The sequence below is a fragment of the Phalaenopsis equestris genome, unplaced genomic scaffold (genome assembly GCF_001263595.1).
Source record: "Phalaenopsis equestris unplaced genomic scaffold, ASM126359v1 Scaffold000152, whole genome shotgun sequence".
In the NCBI taxonomy this organism is placed as follows: domain Eukaryota; kingdom Viridiplantae; phylum Streptophyta; class Magnoliopsida; order Asparagales; family Orchidaceae; genus Phalaenopsis; species Phalaenopsis equestris.
Genome location: NW_018164594.1, coordinates 44,539 through 63,214, shown reverse-complemented (window position 1 = coordinate 63,214; position 18,676 = coordinate 44,539). Strand labels below are relative to the sequence as shown.

At 35.9% G+C, this 18,676-nt stretch overlaps 1 protein-coding gene across 1 annotated transcript; it reads left to right on the top strand.

Annotated features, from left to right (window-relative positions):
* The first annotated feature begins 323 nt into the window (after window positions 1-323).
* On the top strand, window positions 324-17,042 carry LOC110021940 (putative transferase At4g12130, mitochondrial). Its single transcript, XM_020720670.1, has 5 exons — window positions 324-974; window positions 5,873-6,123; window positions 6,213-6,311; window positions 16,066-16,224; window positions 16,353-17,042. Exons 1-5 carry the CDS (start codon window positions 457-459, stop codon window positions 16,595-16,597), a joined length of 1,272 nt encoding a protein of 423 aa, XP_020576329.1. The 5' UTR covers window positions 324-456; the 3' UTR covers window positions 16,598-17,042.
* Window positions 17,043-18,676: the final 1,634 nt, after the last annotated feature.

The following is an 18,676-nucleotide window of genomic DNA, read 5'->3' as shown; positions in this document are numbered from 1 at the left end:
AATAATTATATAATTAATTAATTTATTAACAATTAGTATTTTTTAATGAATTAATTATTAAATACAAGTTGGATATATATAAAAGAATAATTAATTAGCTATTAAGTAAATTATTAATATTACTTTTAAATTTATTGAATGAATAAAGAAGTTATATTTATTTTTATTAACTAATGATTAAATAATAAATCATTAATTTAAGTGTAATAAATCTGATAATATTTTTATTAATTTTTAACTATTTATCAATTAAATTATAAAATTAACTTAAATAAACCTAAACTAAGGAAATTCACTTAAATAAAAATAATGAAAGGAATCGACATGCGTCAGCGAATGGGTACTCCTCGGCCATGCGTCGGCGAATGGCTACTCGGTGTCTGGTTGTTGGGAGTATATATCTCCAGATGCATATCGGAATGTGGAAGATAGGAAGCCGGAGCCGAAAGAGGAGAAATGGGGATGCCCCTGTTCCGATTGCCCCATCTCCGCCGCTTATTCTTCTCTCGAACCTCCCTCCTCCGGTTTAACCAAACGAGACTCCTCACTCAGCAGCAGGAAAGCCGCCTCGAAGAAGCTGGCCCTCTTGCCTGCCGCCTCGCTTCCCGTTCAGTGATACGATTTCGGGGCCCCGACACCGTCAAGTTCTTACAAGGCCTACTCACTAACGACGTCCTCCCTCTTGTGGACATCGGCCAAGGCGGCGATCGGAACTCATCCTTTTCTTCATCATCTGCCTCCTACTTGTCGACGGCTAATTTGTCTTTCCATTCTCCGTCGCCGAGATACGCGGCGTTGCTCACTCCTCAGGGTCGGTTCTTTCTTGATCTCTTCCTTTACCGGCTGCCGCTACCGGAGCAGAAGTTTGACAAGAGTGGGACCGGCCCGGGACCGCGAGAACAGGAGGAGGACCTCACTTTTCATGCGGATGTGGATGCTTCCATCTTGGATGAAATTTTGGATTGCTTCAGAAAGTAGGATCTTTGTTTCTAGCTTTAATTCTGTTTAATTTTTTTTAATTTCTTAAGCTGGTAAAAATTGTTTTTTATCATATAGAAAAGCTTGGTAATGCTGATGAGTTTCCTAATATTTTGCTTTCCTTATTAATATCCTTTCTGTTTCTTCACTGCTATTATTATTATTCTTGAAATTTTTGCTGCTTTATTTGATTTGTTGATCTTTACAATCTTCCTGTATTTCGAATGAAGCATTTGGGACATAAAGCTTTACAAATCGAGCAACATTCTAACTACTCTTAGAACTTTAGTTTTCCAAAAGCTCTGGTTAATAATTGGAGAGTGTTAGTTTGGTATTGTAGGAGAATGTTCGTTTAGCCTCAATGGAAGACTGCTGGTTTAGATTTTACTTTTAGAAATATGTAAATAAGAATTCAGCAGTACAAATATGTATAACTAAGAATTCAGCAGACCTAATGCAGTGAAACATTTGAAATTGTTATAAGTCCACACTAGAATAGAAAATAGTCACCCCTCGGAAATGAGCAAGAGTTGAGTTCCTACTATTTTAGTAGCACCCTTTGCTAGAAATATTTGGGAAAAAAAAATGTAGTTATGAATAATTTTGAAAACTTTTAGATATTAAAAAGGTATAAGAGAAGAACCAAAATTAAAAAATTCATGCTTTGTGTGCCTGAAACATTGTTGCTAAAACCAAGCTCTACTTAGATGTTTGTCTAGAAGGAAGTGAGCTCTCCTTTTATAAAGGAAACCCCCCTTGGGGCAAAGAAGATTAGAGTTTGATCACATACAAAAGGAGCTCAATTGCATATTTAAGTAGATTTTTAATCCTTGTTTCTAGGTAAATCAACAACAACCACTGGGTTATGCCTAATTAAAATTCCATTTTTTTTTTCTTCCTCTTGGGAGTATCCCTTGATCTCACTATGGTCTCACCCTGTCTTAAATTACTCGAGTTCATTGCTCTCCTCCCTAAATAAAATCTCATACATTTATCACTTCAAATTAAATTTATAAATCAACAACTTTTTTGATGCTTTCGTTGAGACTTATACATTGAGGGAAAGCAAAATCAATGAGCACAATAGGTTGAGTAACTCTCAATTTAGCAATATGAATTCTACTAATAAGGGACTGTTGATGTTACTTCACCCACAACTGAGTTTGCTGCTTAACCCCATTTTTGTGGATTGAACTCAATGTTTGAGATAAAGATAGGGATAATATCGACCCAAGGCGTTGCCATATTTGTTTCTAATAAACTTGTTTGTAGTTTTGTGATAGGCACCACTCTTCTGCCATTTGTGGAGCTCGATGTCATTCACATTGAAGGAGTTTGAGTGGCTCACTAGTACCCGATCACTAGAACAACAAACCAATATTTAGTAATCATGGAGATGTCGTCCATCAACCTCAAAGAGGAAGTCAACAGATTTCTTCTACTTGAACTCATTTGAGGAATCTTGAGAGACATCTGACATGATTTTGTTGTTAATGTGGAATTTGAACTTCTTGTTCCTCTCATGAGAGCAACCTTTTAATATTTTAGGTATTTTAATGGGGGTGTTACGGTTAATTTAGGTATTTTATGTATGCAAGCTTGTGGCTCGGCTACATTCAGACTCATTCTACTAAGTTTGGTAGGCTTCAGTTTGGTAAGGCTTGCTCGATCGCCTATGCGTCGGCGTAGCCGGTCGGTTGATCTTATCTGACTTTAGATCTGTAGGACTGCTTTGGTCGGCCTGATGTTGTTGATCAACTAAGCTAGTCTGACTATTGATCCTTAATCCATGAATGAGGAGCTCATGTCGACAGAATGAAACTAGGCTATCGAGCAGAGGGTGAATCACTGTAATCTGATGGATTACTCATTTTTTGATGATGGGGTTCTTTGAGAAGTTTTAGGGTTATGTTATTGTCGATTCTTGGACCCTGATGAGAAACCTCAAAGGAGTCCAGGAGACTGCTTGTAATATTGAATTCTTGCCTTGAGTTGGGTTGCGATGATACGTAGGTCGATGTCTTTGCTCGGCTCGATCGACCTTAGTTCTTGGTTCAGGTGGTCAACGCTCGGTCGGTCTCCAGCCCTAGTTCATGGGAGTTGCATCTGGTCATATAAGTGATGCATTTGATCTTCTGTCAGTGAACCCTCATTTGATGCATTTCATGTCTTTTGGGCCGTTGGATCTTCTTGGGATTTGTGATGATGCATTCTTGATGTACATATATTAATAATTTTTATTGTGATGATGTATTTGACATATATTCATATCCTGTCTTTAATAATAGATATATCAGGTATACTTATCTTATGATATTTGATATGTTCATATCCATAATCGTGAACATAGAAGAGCATGTTTTTCAAGTTAGCATAGCATTAGCCTCATACTCACGAATGTTGACATGCCTGCTTAATTTGTCTTTCCACAGTCGTCATGCGTTGGCGAATGGCTACTCTGCGTGTAGTTTTTGGTAGTATATATCTTCAGATGCGTATTGCGATACGGGAAGATAGGAACTTGGAGCCAAATGAGGAGAAATTGGAATGCCCCTATTCCGATTACACCATCTCCGTCGGTTATTTTTCTCTCGAACCTCCCTCCTCTGGTTTAACCAAATGAAACTCTTCTCTCAGCAGCAGAAAAGTCGCCTCGTAGAAGCTAATCCTCTTGCTTGTCGCCTCGCTTCACGTTCAGTGATCCGATTTCGGGGCCTCGACATTGTCAGGTTCCTACAAGGCCTACTCACTAACGACATCCGCCCTCTTGTCGGCATCGACCAAGGCGGCGATTGGAACTCATCCTTTTCTTCATCATCAGCCTCGTACTTGTCGGCAACTAATTTGCCTTTCTATTCTCCGTCGTCGAGATATGCAGTGTTGCTCATTCCTCAGGGTAGGTTCTTTCATGATCTCTTACTTTACTGGCTGCCACTACCGGAGCAGAAGCTTGATAAGAGTTGGACCGGTCCAGGAATTTTGCTATATTTGAACAAGAATTTTGCTATACTTGATGATCTCTTATATTTGAACAAGAATTTTGCTATATTATCTTCATTATTTCTAAGTTTTCTCTTTTTCAAGATATGCATGCTATAGTGTTGTTGAATTCCACTATTTAAGTGCATGGAGTTCAAATTTGGTCTAAAAAATTTCACTTGTTAAAAGAGCAACACTTCCATGATAATTTTTGTGTGTATTTAATTGATTTTCAAAGAATCATTGGGGAGCTATCGAATTTCATCTATTTTTTTCTAATTTAGTGGGTGAAATCCATCCTTTTAGATAATTAGACAAACTTTGTTCTTATGATTTTGTGGACAATATATTTTCCTATGATAAGATTTTCATAGTTGATGTATTTCCTTAACCTACAATATTAATGAGGAGGAATTCGAATGTCAAGTACCTTTTGTTTTTAACCTTGTGCTCTTATTCATTGAGCTTTAGGTCACACCATTTAGCCACTTGATGGCCTATCAGACATATTTTTCAATTTGTTGTTCTTTTATAATTGCTTGTTAGGAATGGGGACAACATTATTCTTAATAAAAATAAATATTAGAACTTTGTGAGGTTTCTTAAAATTTTTAGAGGTTTTCTCAAAGAATATATCTGACTATTTAATTTTTTTTTCAATTCATTAATTTAGACCTTCCATTACTTATCCATTAGTTTAGCAGATCAAACTTAGGCCTCTGATGTGCCATTCTCCTAACTAACAGAAGGCTCATACTAAAATGAGTATTCAAACAAGGATTTAGTTAGATTATCTTCATTACTTCTCAAATTTTCTTTGTTTGGGACTCACTTGTTCTATTGTTGTATAGTTTCATTATTTAAGTGCATGGAGTTGTGAGATTTGGTTTAGACCATTTCTCCTTTTAGAAGAGCCGCACTAACATTATAAATTTTATTGTTTTTTATTTGAGTTGAAAGAATCAATGAGGAGGCATCAACTTCTAGTAGTATTTCGAATATCAGGGTTTCAATTCATCCTTTCCAAATTAAGTGATAAAATAGTTCCATGACCATTTATATTGGGTCATTTTGGGCACACATTTTATAAAAGTGTGAATTTCTTCCCTAGAATTTTTTAATAAGGGTTAAATTGTCTTCTGCAGGGACTATTTTAATTCATATTAAAGGACTGGGACTAAATTGATATTTTTATAAACTTTAGGACTAAAATGTCCCACCCTTGCAAAGAGTTGGGGACCATTTTAACACTGTTCTCTTTCCGAATAATTAGACGAGCTTCATTTCGATTTTTTTTTTCATGTGCAATTCATTTCTTTCTGATCAAAATTTTTGCTGCACTTTTATTTCTTGGAATAAAAGAATCAATAGTTTTCTTTCTATTTGGGCATATTTTTTTTATATGTTGTTCCTTTATAGTTGCTTGCTAGGTATGATGCCAACACTTTTTTTTAAATAAAAATAAATATTATAACTAATTGAGAATATCCTAAAGTTTTTAGAGTATCAAAAAAATATAAAATCAACTGGTTAATTTTTTATCTCATAATTTTGTAGATTAATATCAATGTCGGAGACCAAGATTAACAAATTCTAAATTGAAATTTCAATAATTTATATTCAATTAAAACATATTTCTATCTTTATAATGTAATTATTGGGACTAGGAATCTAACTTCTCATCCGAAAGTCTTTTGAAGAATTTGAAGCTGTATAACTGTAATTGTTGGAGATAGAAACATCAAGTAAACGTAGAATTAGCATACATCAATTATTTCATAAATTAACTAACAAAAAAATGATTACAAGAATTATGGCCCAATTGTTTTACAAAAGTTATATTGGCATTCTCTTGTTTTTACAGTTTTCCAAATAGAGAGTGATCATTCTTATAGTTGCTTTATTGTTATTGTAGATACAAGTTAAGGTCCAGAGTTGATATTGAGGATGTGAGTGAAGAGTTATATTGTTGGCAACGGTTTGGAGGAAAGCATTCTGAAATTGAACCGATTCAGGAGCCAGAGGCAGCTTCGGTTGGATGGGGAGGTGGTGTTGATCAATCTGGCATGTCGTCTGCTCATGGAAATGATGAGGGTTGGCAATGGTACAGAGATCCTCGGCTCGAATGTTTAGGTTTTCGAGGAATTTTTCCAACCAATACAATTCGTAAGACTTATGACCTAAGATTATTTCAAAGAGATTGTGTTTTATTTATTTATTTATTCTTTTGATAATTTGTTCTCCTTTTTGTTTAGCGCCACTGGTTGAGGCTGACAAGGAAGCTGATGAAAAACATTACCTCTTATGGAGAATAGAGAAAGGAGTTCCGGAAGGATCAACTGAAATTCCAAAGTGTATGCTTGTTACTTTTCATGCATATAGTTTCCAATCAAATTAAATCTCTGCTTTACTTATATATAATAAAGTTATACATCATATAATTTCCATTAATTTTCCACCATATTTTATTCTTTGCTTGGGTACATGACATCTGAGTGTACTCTAGAAGCACGTAGCAAGATTTCTTTAGTGATTTTGGTTGAAATGCTATTATTACAGTGAAAGAAGTAGAACAAAATCGAACATAAAGAAGGGAAGGAGGACGTGTATCTATGATAGAAACTTTAGGAAGGGTAGTAAAAGAGTTTTTTTTAATGCTTTCAGTTTAGTACTTCAAAAAAGAATGCTGCCCTTATTTTATGGTCAACAAACTTTTCATGAATGATGGGTATCTATGTTGATGTCTTGAGCTCACGTGAGTAATGTTTGAACCATTATTGATGATAGCAAATTTTGTGGTGCTTCTTAATTATTGGTTAAGCATTTCCTTTTAGGTACTATTTCATAGGAACCATCTGGATGATAACTGAGTTCACTTGACTATCTTGGCTGCTTTTGTAATTAGATGAGCTAAAGTGGACGAAATCAACATGCTTAAGGATGTCATGTGATTGTCTAGTGATTTTATTAAGAAATTTTCTACGGGTTGCTGGTTTGGTGTGTTTGTAATGTAAAGTAAATGGAATGTAAGGTTTTTTAAGATTTTGGCGTTTTTGTTGAATAATAAATGGAATATGTTATAAAATTTTGGTTAATTTTGAATTAATCTTGCACTTTATAACTGATGTATTTAGAAGTCACTAGATTTTGGTGATTGTCAAATACACTATATATTGCAGCTCTTGTTGGTACTACCAGTGGTTGCCCCATTGTTGGCCTCAGCCCATTGGCTGTCGCTCACCTCCACCGCCACCTGTTACTACACCGCTGACTACTGCTAATTGTTGCCTCCTTCCACTACAATCATCGTCCCTCTCCATCGCCGGCTGTCACCCCTCTCCACAGCCTCCCCCCTTTATTATCGTTGTCGTTGCCGCCATTGACAATCTTTACATTGATTTCATTTTTCATTGAACAAAATAAGAAAATATAGTCTTGAATTTATTTTATACTAAATCAAACAATCTGAAGTATTAAGATTATAATATAATACTTTTATTATACTTTCATTTTACGTTGCTGATACCAGGGTTAACTCAAACCACAACGGAAGGATATTTTTATTGTTGAAATTTGAAAGGTCTATTTCAAACAAAGACACTTGGAAATCAACAAAGACACTTGGAAATTGAAAAATGATGACAAAAACACAAATACCCCCTACGGCGAGGTTCGAAGGTGGCGGGTTGTAATGGGATAGTGGACTTGGAGAGCTGTAGGTGGTAGGTTTATCTAGTAGTAGCAGGGGGAAGAATGCCTTGTGGCTGGACAAGAAGGATAGGGTTAAGAAGGGTATGGTTGGTAGGGGCGGCAACAAGCGACAAGGGAATTGACAGGGGTGGCAGCAACCAACAAGTAGATTGGGAGGGTGGGAACAAGCAAGCAGCAGGGTTGGAAGGGAGTCAACGACAAGTGATAGGGGTTAAGCTCTTAGTAGTTTGATCTTGTAGGCATTGTTATTCAGCCTTTTGAGAATCCTGAAAGGATCATCTACCCTGGACTTGATCTTCCCGAAGGATCCCACTGGAAACCTTTCTTTTTTCAATCTGATCCAGATGACATCCTCTTCTTGGAAAGCCATCGTTTTCTAGTTTTATTTGCTTGGGCCTGGTACTTTCGATTCTGCTTGGTGATCTCCTTTCCCACCTCTTTGTGTAACCTCTGAAGCTCTTGCACTCTCTTCTTAGTATCCTCACTAATCTCTAATGTCAAAAGGAGTGGTTCCAAGTCAACTAAAGTGAGGGGGTTGCTCCCATACACGATCTCAAATGGGAGTATACCTTGTGGTCAGACTCACGGATATGTTGTAAGCAAAATTTAGCTTGTGCTAGAATTAGATCTCATTGCTTTATTTTTTTTTTTTCCCGCAAAGCACCGTAGAAGGCTCCTCAGACTTCTGTTCACCACCTTCATCTATGGATGAGTTGCTGAGCTGAATTGAAGCTTAGTGTCAAGCTTCCCCCATAGAACTCAGAAGTGACTCAAAAACTTGACATCTCTGTTGGAAGCCATGATCTTCGATATCCCGTGCAGTCTCACTACTTCACTGAAGTACAAGCCAGCTACATTAGTGCATCTATTGTCTGATAGCAAGGTAGTGCACCATCTTCAAGAATCTATTCACCACAACCACCACAAATCCTTGTTTTGTTGTGTCCTCATAAGAATCATCACAAAATTCATGCTAACATCCACTTACGGGGCCTTCGGTACTTGTAATGGAGTGTATACTTTTGTATTTAGCCTCTTGGTTTTGGCCAAATGACAAATTCTGCATTGCTTGATGTGCCACTCCACATCTCTGGTCAGTTGGAGCTAAAAGAAGTGGTTTCACATGAGTGCAAGTGTCTTATTTCTGTCAAATTGTACTGTAGGTCCTTTGTTGTGACTTTCCTGAATAATGGACTCTCTCAAGAAACACCAAGGAATACACAGTCTATTCTGGTGGAACATATAACCATCAGCTTTGTGATACTGTTTGGTAGGCTTCTCCTGATACTGCTCCTAAATCTTTCTAAAATCTTCGTCTGTTGTGTACAACTTCTTCACTACATCAAATCCTACGATCGAGTTTGCATAAAAGTGATCAAATGATAGTGGCTCTGTGCAGCTCCTACTCAATTCTGGCTTTTTATCCCGTGCTTAAACACGAACTGGAACGATTTCAAGAACTCCAACCAGGACGCATATCGAACCTTCAATTTGTTCTGGTTGTTCAAGAACCTTGAAGCCCCATGATCGGTAAATAAGGTGAACTCGGTCGATAGCAAGTAGTGACCCCGGTGATTAAGAGCTCTCCTAATCGCATAGAACTCTGTCGTACGTAGAATATTTTTTTCTGGACTCATTCAACTTTTCATTGAAGAAGGTTATGGGTTGACCATTGCTCAATACTCCTTTGATCCTCATATTTGAGGCGTTACACTCCCCCTCGAACAACTAATTGAAGTCTGGTAATACCAATACTTGTGCCTGAGTCACCTTCTTCAGGGTATCAAAATTGGACTGAGTTGCATCCGTACATTGGGACTTCACTTTTTTAAAAATTTATTGAGGGGAGCTATGTTGGTATTGAAACTCTTGATGTATCGCCTATAGGTTGAAGCCAATCTCAAAAACTGTCTCAACTTGATAAAAGACTTTTGGGGCGTCCAACTTACGATGGTCTCGACCATTGCAAGATTCATCTGAATGCCTACACCAGAAATAATTTAACCCAAAAAACATACATGTGCTGCAGGAAGTGACACTTATTTGGCTGGGCATATAGTTTCTTTGGTCGCAAAGTCACGAATACCGTTCTCAGGTGTTGCAAGTGCTCCTCCTCAGATCTGTTGTATGTAAGAATATCATCAAAGTATACTACTACAAACTTCTGTATGCGAGTCTGAATTACTTGATTGATCAACCTCATGAAAGTGTTTGGTGCATTAGACAGCCTGGAAGGTGGAACATCCACTCATATAGTCCATCTCGGGTTTTGAAAGTAGTCTTCAACTCGTCCCCTGGTCTTATCTTGATCTGGTGATATCCACAGTGTAATTTTATCTTGGAAAAGACAATGGCGCCATGCAACTAATCTAAAGGGTCATCCATGCAAGGTATGAGGAACTTGTATTTGATGGTGATCTTGTTGATGATTCAATTATCATGCACATCCCCCTTGTTCCATCCTTAGCCACCATCAAGGCAGGGACCACACACGGGTTGGTATTCTTTCTGAATAAACCTCTCGTAACGAGACCTTATACTTGTAAGTGTAATTCCTCATTCTATGCAGGTCTTAATATGCAGACAGACCTGTTTGGCAACATTGATTCGAGGATGAGATCTATGGCATGCTAAATGTCCCTTAATTGTGGTAATCTCTCTGGAAAGTTGTCAGTTATCATATTCTGAAAACAAAATAGCAGTGTTTGTATGGTATCTCAACCCCCTCCTTAGTTCTCTTTAACATGACTAAAGCCATAGCCACTGGAGCCTCTCGTACCGACTTCATAAAGGTGGCTTGTGGGACCACCGCTTCCTCTATGATGTCTACTCCTCTCGCATCTTTGATGGCAAAAGTACTATGCTTCTTCCATTATTCTTGAATGAATAAGTGTTCTTGAACTGTCTTGCTGGGCCTTGCGATTGAACTGTCATGTCCTCCCCAACAAAATATGACAAACATTCATTGGCACCACATTGCACCATATCGGCTCATGCAGCTGACCTCCAATAGAAAACTCAATCAAGCACCGTTGATCCTCACGCATCTCATTTGTCCTTTCCAAACAGGTAAGGTAGTAGGATTGAGGATGCTTCTGCATGGCCAACTCCAGTTTTTTACCATCAGAGTGGATACTACTTTCTCACAACTCCCATCATCAATAATCAGGCTGCAGACTTTTCCTTCCACGGTACACTTATTACGAAAAATTTTATGTCTTAACCATGAATAATCCTTCTCTGGTTTAGTCCGTAGGACCCTTTTTACTACTAGCATTTCTCTCTCTTCTCTCTGGAGTTGAAGTTCCTCCTTCTGACCCTTTGCTTCCTCCTCACTCACTTCCTCAATGACACCCTGCTCAGTGAAAGAAACAATGCAACTTGTAAGACAGTTGGAGGTCATCCATATCCGTGACATCTAATACATCACCTGACAAGCATTGTACTAGGCGTTTTTCTTTTTTTGGGATTCTTTCCACTCAGATTTGCCTTTCACTTCCCTGTCCAATCTTCCCAACTCCTCTACATGTACCCTTGTTGGAAGCTGCAGTTGTATGTTGTCTGAATGAGGGTGGTCGTCTACTTTGTTTCTTTTCACTTCACCTTCAAGGTTAATGTCTGGACATCTCCCTGTGACCAATAGGGCTACAGTTGAATCATGTTACTGATAGCTAGCTTCAGGCCACCCAAATATCTGGCTATTATATGTTCCTCTGATTAGACCGGTTCACATTTCATCTGAACTTGCTCAAGCTGTGCCATGAACTCCTCCATTGATAGGTCTCTATGTTGTAGGTGATGGAGTCTCCAAAACTTATTCTGATGGTAGTGAGGAGGTAAGTGTTTCTTCTGTATCTCCTTCCTTCTGTTCTCTTCCATCTTGTAATCTTGTCACTTCTCTCTTTCTCTGCCTCTATAAATTTTCCCACCACAAAGAAGTAATTTGATGGCTATGAGCTTCACTCTTATATCTTTTGGCACCTTTTTTACTTGAAGATATTCTTAATTGACTGTAACCATTTGATGAAATCATTTAGAGCCATCCCTCCTTCGAATTCCAGTAGATCCACTTCCACTTCGAAATTCTATGTCCTTCAAATGCCGGCTTCTCTTTCGTCCTTCTCTGTTAATGAATTCTGAAGCTTTGGGGCTGGTTATATTCATCATTGAATCTTCCTTATGGAAGGGGTTCTCATTCTCATCTCCTCTTCGACTCTCTACATCTCGATTAATGTAAATTCTCCAGGGTCCCATCATCAATCTCCGCAAGCCTTCGCTGAAGTCGACGAATTTCTCGCTATATCTCTTCCCGAGTAAGTTCCGACATGTTTCTCCTTGGTGGCTTGATCAGAGTTTGGTTATGTGGGAGTGGAAGAGGCTAGTGAAATTGGGGAACAAAATTTTTTTTGAAGTTATAGGGGAGAAAACTAGGGTTAGACTAGCTCTGATACCAAATGACACCGGAGTTAACTCAAACCATGATGAACAGATAATATTATTACTAAAATTCAAAATAACTATTAGAAACAAAGACACTTGGAAATAGAAAAACAACACAATCACAAATACCCCTAGGCGATTTTCGAAGGTGGTGGGCTGCGTGTCAAGGTAGTGGAAATGGAGAGTTGCAGGTGGTAGGGTGATCTAGCGACAGTGAGCAGAAGATTGCCCTGCAATTGGACAACAAGTAAGGGAGGATTTGGTAGAGGAGGAAGCAAGCGACAAGGGGATTGGTAGGGATGGTAGCAAGCAACAGTTGGATTGTGAGGGCGGCGACAAGCAGCAAGTGGATTTTGAGGGCAGCAACAGACAAGCATGAGGGAAGGAAGGGGGTTGATGACAAGTGACAGAGGTTTGGAAGGGGCGAGAGCAGATAGGTGTTTCGCTGGAGGTTGCGACAACAAATAGGGGGAGCGGGCAAGATAGGAATGCGAGGAGATAATCATCACCATGGGCAGGATACATCTGAAACACTTGTCCTCCGATTCATCCCTAGCAAGGGATAAGTATGTTGATGATAGAAAAATAGAAGTAAAAAAGCTGTCTTAACACACAACAAATAACTTATATATAGACCTAGGGTAAATGTGAGTAGGCCCCACTCCAAATAGGAGGGAACTAACACAATGAAAAGCTGCTCGGTCCTTCTCCCAACTGCATCGAGCCGGTCGGTGTGAGGAACTTGCCACCCCTGCACGGATAGAGGTGCCCACACGTCAATTGTATTCTTTTTTCTGCAAATCATAAAGCCCCTTATTATAAATTGTTTTAGTAGGAGTTATCAAAGGCCTCAAAGTTGATGGATATAAGTGAAGTTAATTTATATTTTGAGTAAAATTTTTTTCAATATAGTTTTCTATTTTTTCTATATTTATTTATGATTTTTGAGAGTTTATTTGGATTTATTGTCTATTGTTCTATTACATTGTTATTTAGCATTTGCATAAACTACAATAATTAGTACAAATGTATGAACATTTAATCATCCTAAAATTGATTAATTATGTTACAAAAAATCATATGAGCATAAGTTTTATAATTATATCATTAAATTAGTTATTTTCATGCTAACTTGTTTCATTATATTAATTAATGATGGGTGCTGCGACTTGCGGGCTTCAGACGGGTTGAAAGGACTTACCTGGATGAGTAGAACTCATTGGGAGCAAGATGAAGGCTACGAGCGACTTGTCGGCCTGGAGGAAAATAGGAGGCAGTGCTTCTTTAGCTTATTGGTTGAATAAACGAAGGTGATATAGTTTGATGAGAAGTGGATTTTTAAATGTTACATAAAAAATAGTGGATAGAAAATTTTAAGAGTTATATGAATAAATAGGAAAAATATAAAAAAAATCATCGAAGGGGCAAGCACATTCATGTGCGATATATGTTAAAAAATATTATTGAGTTGGTATATGTAAGATTGAAGATCAAAATACAAATATATTAAATCATTTGGTAGCTGTCGCTTGTATTTTCTTATTTGGCTGTTAGGTGTGTAAACTTTAGTTTATGGGGATGATGTTATGAAACTTTTCTTTAATCTAAATATCCTTAGCCGTGGAGCCTGATATGGGTGGTTTTTTTATGTTAAGGGAAATTAGTTATTATTAGTTCTTATGTAAGTAGAGTGGTTTTATAGTCTCTCTATTTTTCCTTTTATGCTCTCTTTTTCTTTGTTTTTGCATTAGTTGAAATTCTTTTGTTGTATAGCGTATTGTCATACACCGCCATCTCAAGAGGGTTAGCCATATCCCTTCAACCATGGGAAAAAAAGATTTTACAGAAGACCAGAAAGAAGGAGATCAACCTAAGACTAGGGTTGTAAATGAACCACTGCACTTGATGAATAACTCGAACTCAACTCATTTAATACTCCATCATGTTTGTTCAAATTAGTAAATAACTTTGAATATTTTTTAAAAACTATTTGAACATAGTTCAATTCATTAGTTAATGCTCATAAATAAATTTGTTTGTTGTTCAACGAGTAATTTGTTAAATTTTCTATATTTATATGAAATATTATTTAAATAAAATTATATTAATTAAAACTTATTTTATAATATATTTAATAATTACATCATAATTTAATATCAATACACAAATTCAAAGAAAGTTTATTTTATTATTTTATTTTTTAATTTTAATAAACTAGTTCTATAGTACTTATTCATGTAATTTATTGCAAAAAAAAACTTATATATTATTTTATTTACTTGGCGTTAACTAGTTAGATGCTAATTAAAATCTTTTCAATTGCTTATTTATTTTGATTTGCATGATCATTTGTTAATAACTTTATATAAAAATCAAATACTCGTTTAAATTTTTAGCTTGTTTACTAATTTATATGAAAATTTATGTACAAATCATATGTTTAATTTTATATAAAAAATCAAGCACTCATTTGAATTTTTAGTTTTTTAATTAATATAAACAAGCTAAATACAAATCAAGTGTGGACATTAAAAATTTTAAGCAAGCCAAGTATAAATTTATTTTTGAGGCTTATCTCAACCTTGAACTGAACTTGAACAACTTGTGATTCGACCAAACCAAGTTTAGACTATGACACTTGACTCGACTCGGCTCGATTACAGTTCTACCTTAGACTCCTGAAGATTCCACCACATTCCAAAGAATGTTTAAAGGGGAAAGCTTAAAGAGAAACTCTAGTAGTCTGGAAAGTTCTAGAATAATGTGTGTAGGAATGATGTAAAATCATTTAGAAACTAAAATATTCTATTAATATCTAGAAAGTTTTCTAGGTCTTGAGGGAGTACTATAAATAGAAGTTCTTTCCCCTTTATTTGGAAGGCCTAATTTCCCAAGCAACCAAATGTATAAAGTTTTCATTCCTTAGTGAAGTGTTAAACTACGAGTTCTCGGTGCAAGTTTACTAGTGTGTGCTTTGTCATTATGATGAAATTGCATCATTTGTAGAGCACATTAAACAAGTGAAAGAAGAAAACGATGATGCTAAGCACTTACATTATAGATAGGACTACAAACGAACTGAGCCGATTTGGGTAGGATTGTGTTCAAAATTGAGCTTATCTATAAAATTTGAACTCGAAGATGAGCGAGCTCAATTTATTTATCATTCTAATTGCTTGAGCTCAATTTATGTTTGTTTCATATTGTGATAATTGAGTCATTATATATATGAAATGATGCGTGATGGTGCCAGACAGCCTTGGTGCTTAGGACATATAGCTTTGAAGTATTTTCACAAATGCCTATGTTATTCAAGTCATCTTATGTCTTTTCAACATTAGTCATTTTAATATTTTGTGCAATGCATATTATACTATATATTAAATGAAAAAGAGCGAGAATTTTTCCCTCTCAAGTATTAAAGCTTTAAGAGAAAAAGAAAGGCCAAATTGAATCAAGACGTTACGCCAGTGCCTAAGAGCAATTTTGTCTTTATTAGTCCAAGGACAATTTAGTCTTTTGTTGTTTATTATCATTTAGTATAAATAAGACTAATATGTTTAGGGTTATGCATGAGATAGTGGTTGAGTTTACGGTTTGAGAGGGATTTCCTAGCTCTTAAATATATGATTTGGAAGAGATCACCAATCTCTCAATTTATATGTGCATATCCTTTATGTATTCATGTGAGATGTTTGGTATTGTATTACTTTGATTTGAGAAGATTAATATTTCTATTCAAGTTATGACCTCTTTGGAAACGCAATTACACAACACGATAAGAATGTGAACCACTCAACATTACTGTGTGTGATGTGATATATATATATATAATGCAACTACACAACACAAAAATAATGTGAACCACTCAACATTGCTATGTTTGATTATATTTAGTTTAAGCACAAATAAACTACTAAACAATTATAGTATACATACCCCTTCTTTTTCCATCAGGTGAGGCTATACCCCTTGAATACAATCTGGAAGGGTTGAATGCCATCTCCTTCAACAAGGGGTGCTACGTTGGCCAAGAGCTTGTCGCTCGAACGCATCACCGTGGTGTCATCCGCAAGCGCTTGCTTCCATTGATATTCACTGACGATGCTGGCCACGGTATGGTTATTAACTCGGTCCATCATAAAGGTTTAGTTGTGAAATATGTAAATACATAAAAAAATTGTGTGCTACTTGTATGTAAATTTTCATCCTTCAATCTGCTTTTTTTGTAAAATTATGTGCAGAGTTAGCTCAACAGGTTTCTGCAGGCTCCGAAGTGGTATATAAAGATAATAACAGGAAGGTTGGGACAGTCAATACTGCTATGGGAAGCCGAGGAATGGGATTATTGAAATTAGAAGCAATTCTAAAGCAGCCATCAGCTCTGGCTATAAAAGATAGAAGAGATGTGAGGGTAAAGGCTTATAGGCCTGAGTGGTGGCCTGCAGAATGGACGCAGTTGGATGAACGGCAGAGTGTGGCAGATTGAGATGAAGATTGTTGTAGCTTTGTTCTGCTGACTTGAAGTTAAAAGCAAAGATTTGAAAGGCATACATTAGATTGAGAGCTTTTAACTGTAAACCAAATGGTCTTGAATTCAAGGACTTAGTGTATTCGATGGCGTAATTTGCGAGAAATTATTCCATACGGAGTACTTACGCAGCTATACGTGCAGACTCCAATAATAAACTCCACAGTTCCGCTTTAATTTTTTTTTAGTTGGGCCCAATATAACACAGATGTCGGCATATTACTGGAGTTCACACGTAGAGCTGCATACGTACTCCGTATGAAATACTTTCACGTAATTTGCAATTAGATTTTGCTCAAATGTTAGTTTATTTCCATAAATTATAATTTGGTTATTGATTTAGAATTAGTCACATCTTTTTGTAATAATGTTTAGAAACGTTTAATATGTTTTAATGTTATAGCTGGTGAAGGATTATTTTCTTATTTTTATTTTTCTTATATTTTTGAGATGGATGAGCAGTATCTGGATGCTTATGTATCAGTGCTCAAACATAAATGAAAACATGCTGATCACATTTTTAAAATACGATTAATTAATTATTAAGGCCACTTTATTCAAAAACTTAATCAGGTCAATGAAATATTAGTGAATTCTAATAAGAAAACAATGAATAATTATGATGATAAATTTATTGATAAATCAGATAAAATTTATATTTTATGATAATTAATCTTATAAAGAATAAATTAATATCTATGGTATGGTCTACTTTGCTTGGATGTAATTATTAACAATAGTAATATGCTAATTAATTAGATAGATATATAACTAATTCATTAACTCATTAACTAAACCATTAGTTTGTGTAAAATATAAATTATTTTGGCTACTGTTAAATTATCTTTTTGTTGCTTTGTTGCTTTGATAAGCTTGAAGTTCCTCAATAGGATGATCAAATGGCTGAAAGTGAAACGAAACTGTTAAAATACTTGGACCAATTCTTATTAAAATAAATTGCAACGTTTTTAAATTTATTTTAAATTAAGTATAATACTTCTTCATCAATTGTTGATGTGTACTCCTTGTTGGAGCAATCTGAGCAGTTCCAAGCTAAAGAAATGGAAGAAGGAGAATAGAAAAAGAAAAGAAGATAATTATATACAAATCACCAGATATTGATATTTATAAATTAACTAATCAGGTAAATATTTTGAACTACCAGATCAATATATTTACACGTGCCACAATCAAAATATTAAAAATTTTTTATAAAAATGAAAAAATATGGACCATGAATTTTGATGGTTGAGTGAATTTTAAAAACAGATGAAAGAGGGTGGTTGATTTGTAAATAGCAATTTTCGAGTGGTTTGTATGTAATTACGCCCCAAAAAAATAAATAAAAATTGAATGGGAACATTTATTTCAGAAGACTCACAACAATAAAGTGATAGTTTAACATTATGGTATTTTATGAATATCCAACACAAACAAACACACACTGATAATAAACTAACACGTGAAGATACCACAACTCTTTGTATGGAAAAACCAGGAAAGGGAAAAAAACATGGGGGCGTAGCCCAGTAAAAAACAAAAAATTAATTTAAGTATGCAGTTACAAAGATATACACTTGCCTTGCAAATATAAAAGAAACTTTACAATGCTACACCAAGTGCAATAGCTGTACGTGTATAATGTAAGAAAAATATTTTTGGGGTCCGAAGAAAGTCATTGTATTCTGAGTACAGTTATTGTATGTATTCATTGAAAGTTATCACCGAATTTGTAATGCGACTTTATACGTTACACCGTATTTGTATACTTTGTTACATCATATTCATGATATTTCATTGCACATAATTCAAGAACATGTTGTTGCACAATAGAGTTATTGATGATGGTGAGCACGAGTGGTTGGTGGTGGTCTCAGGTGGTTGACGACTGATGGTAAGGGTTGTGTGGTGGTTACGGAGGCCAGAAGTAATTGTTGGGTCTTCAGTCTATTGTGTCCTTTGGTGAATAACTTCCCGGAGCACCCTATCAGACAACTTATATTGATCCCTTCTTATCATAGAGATTTTTTGATACTT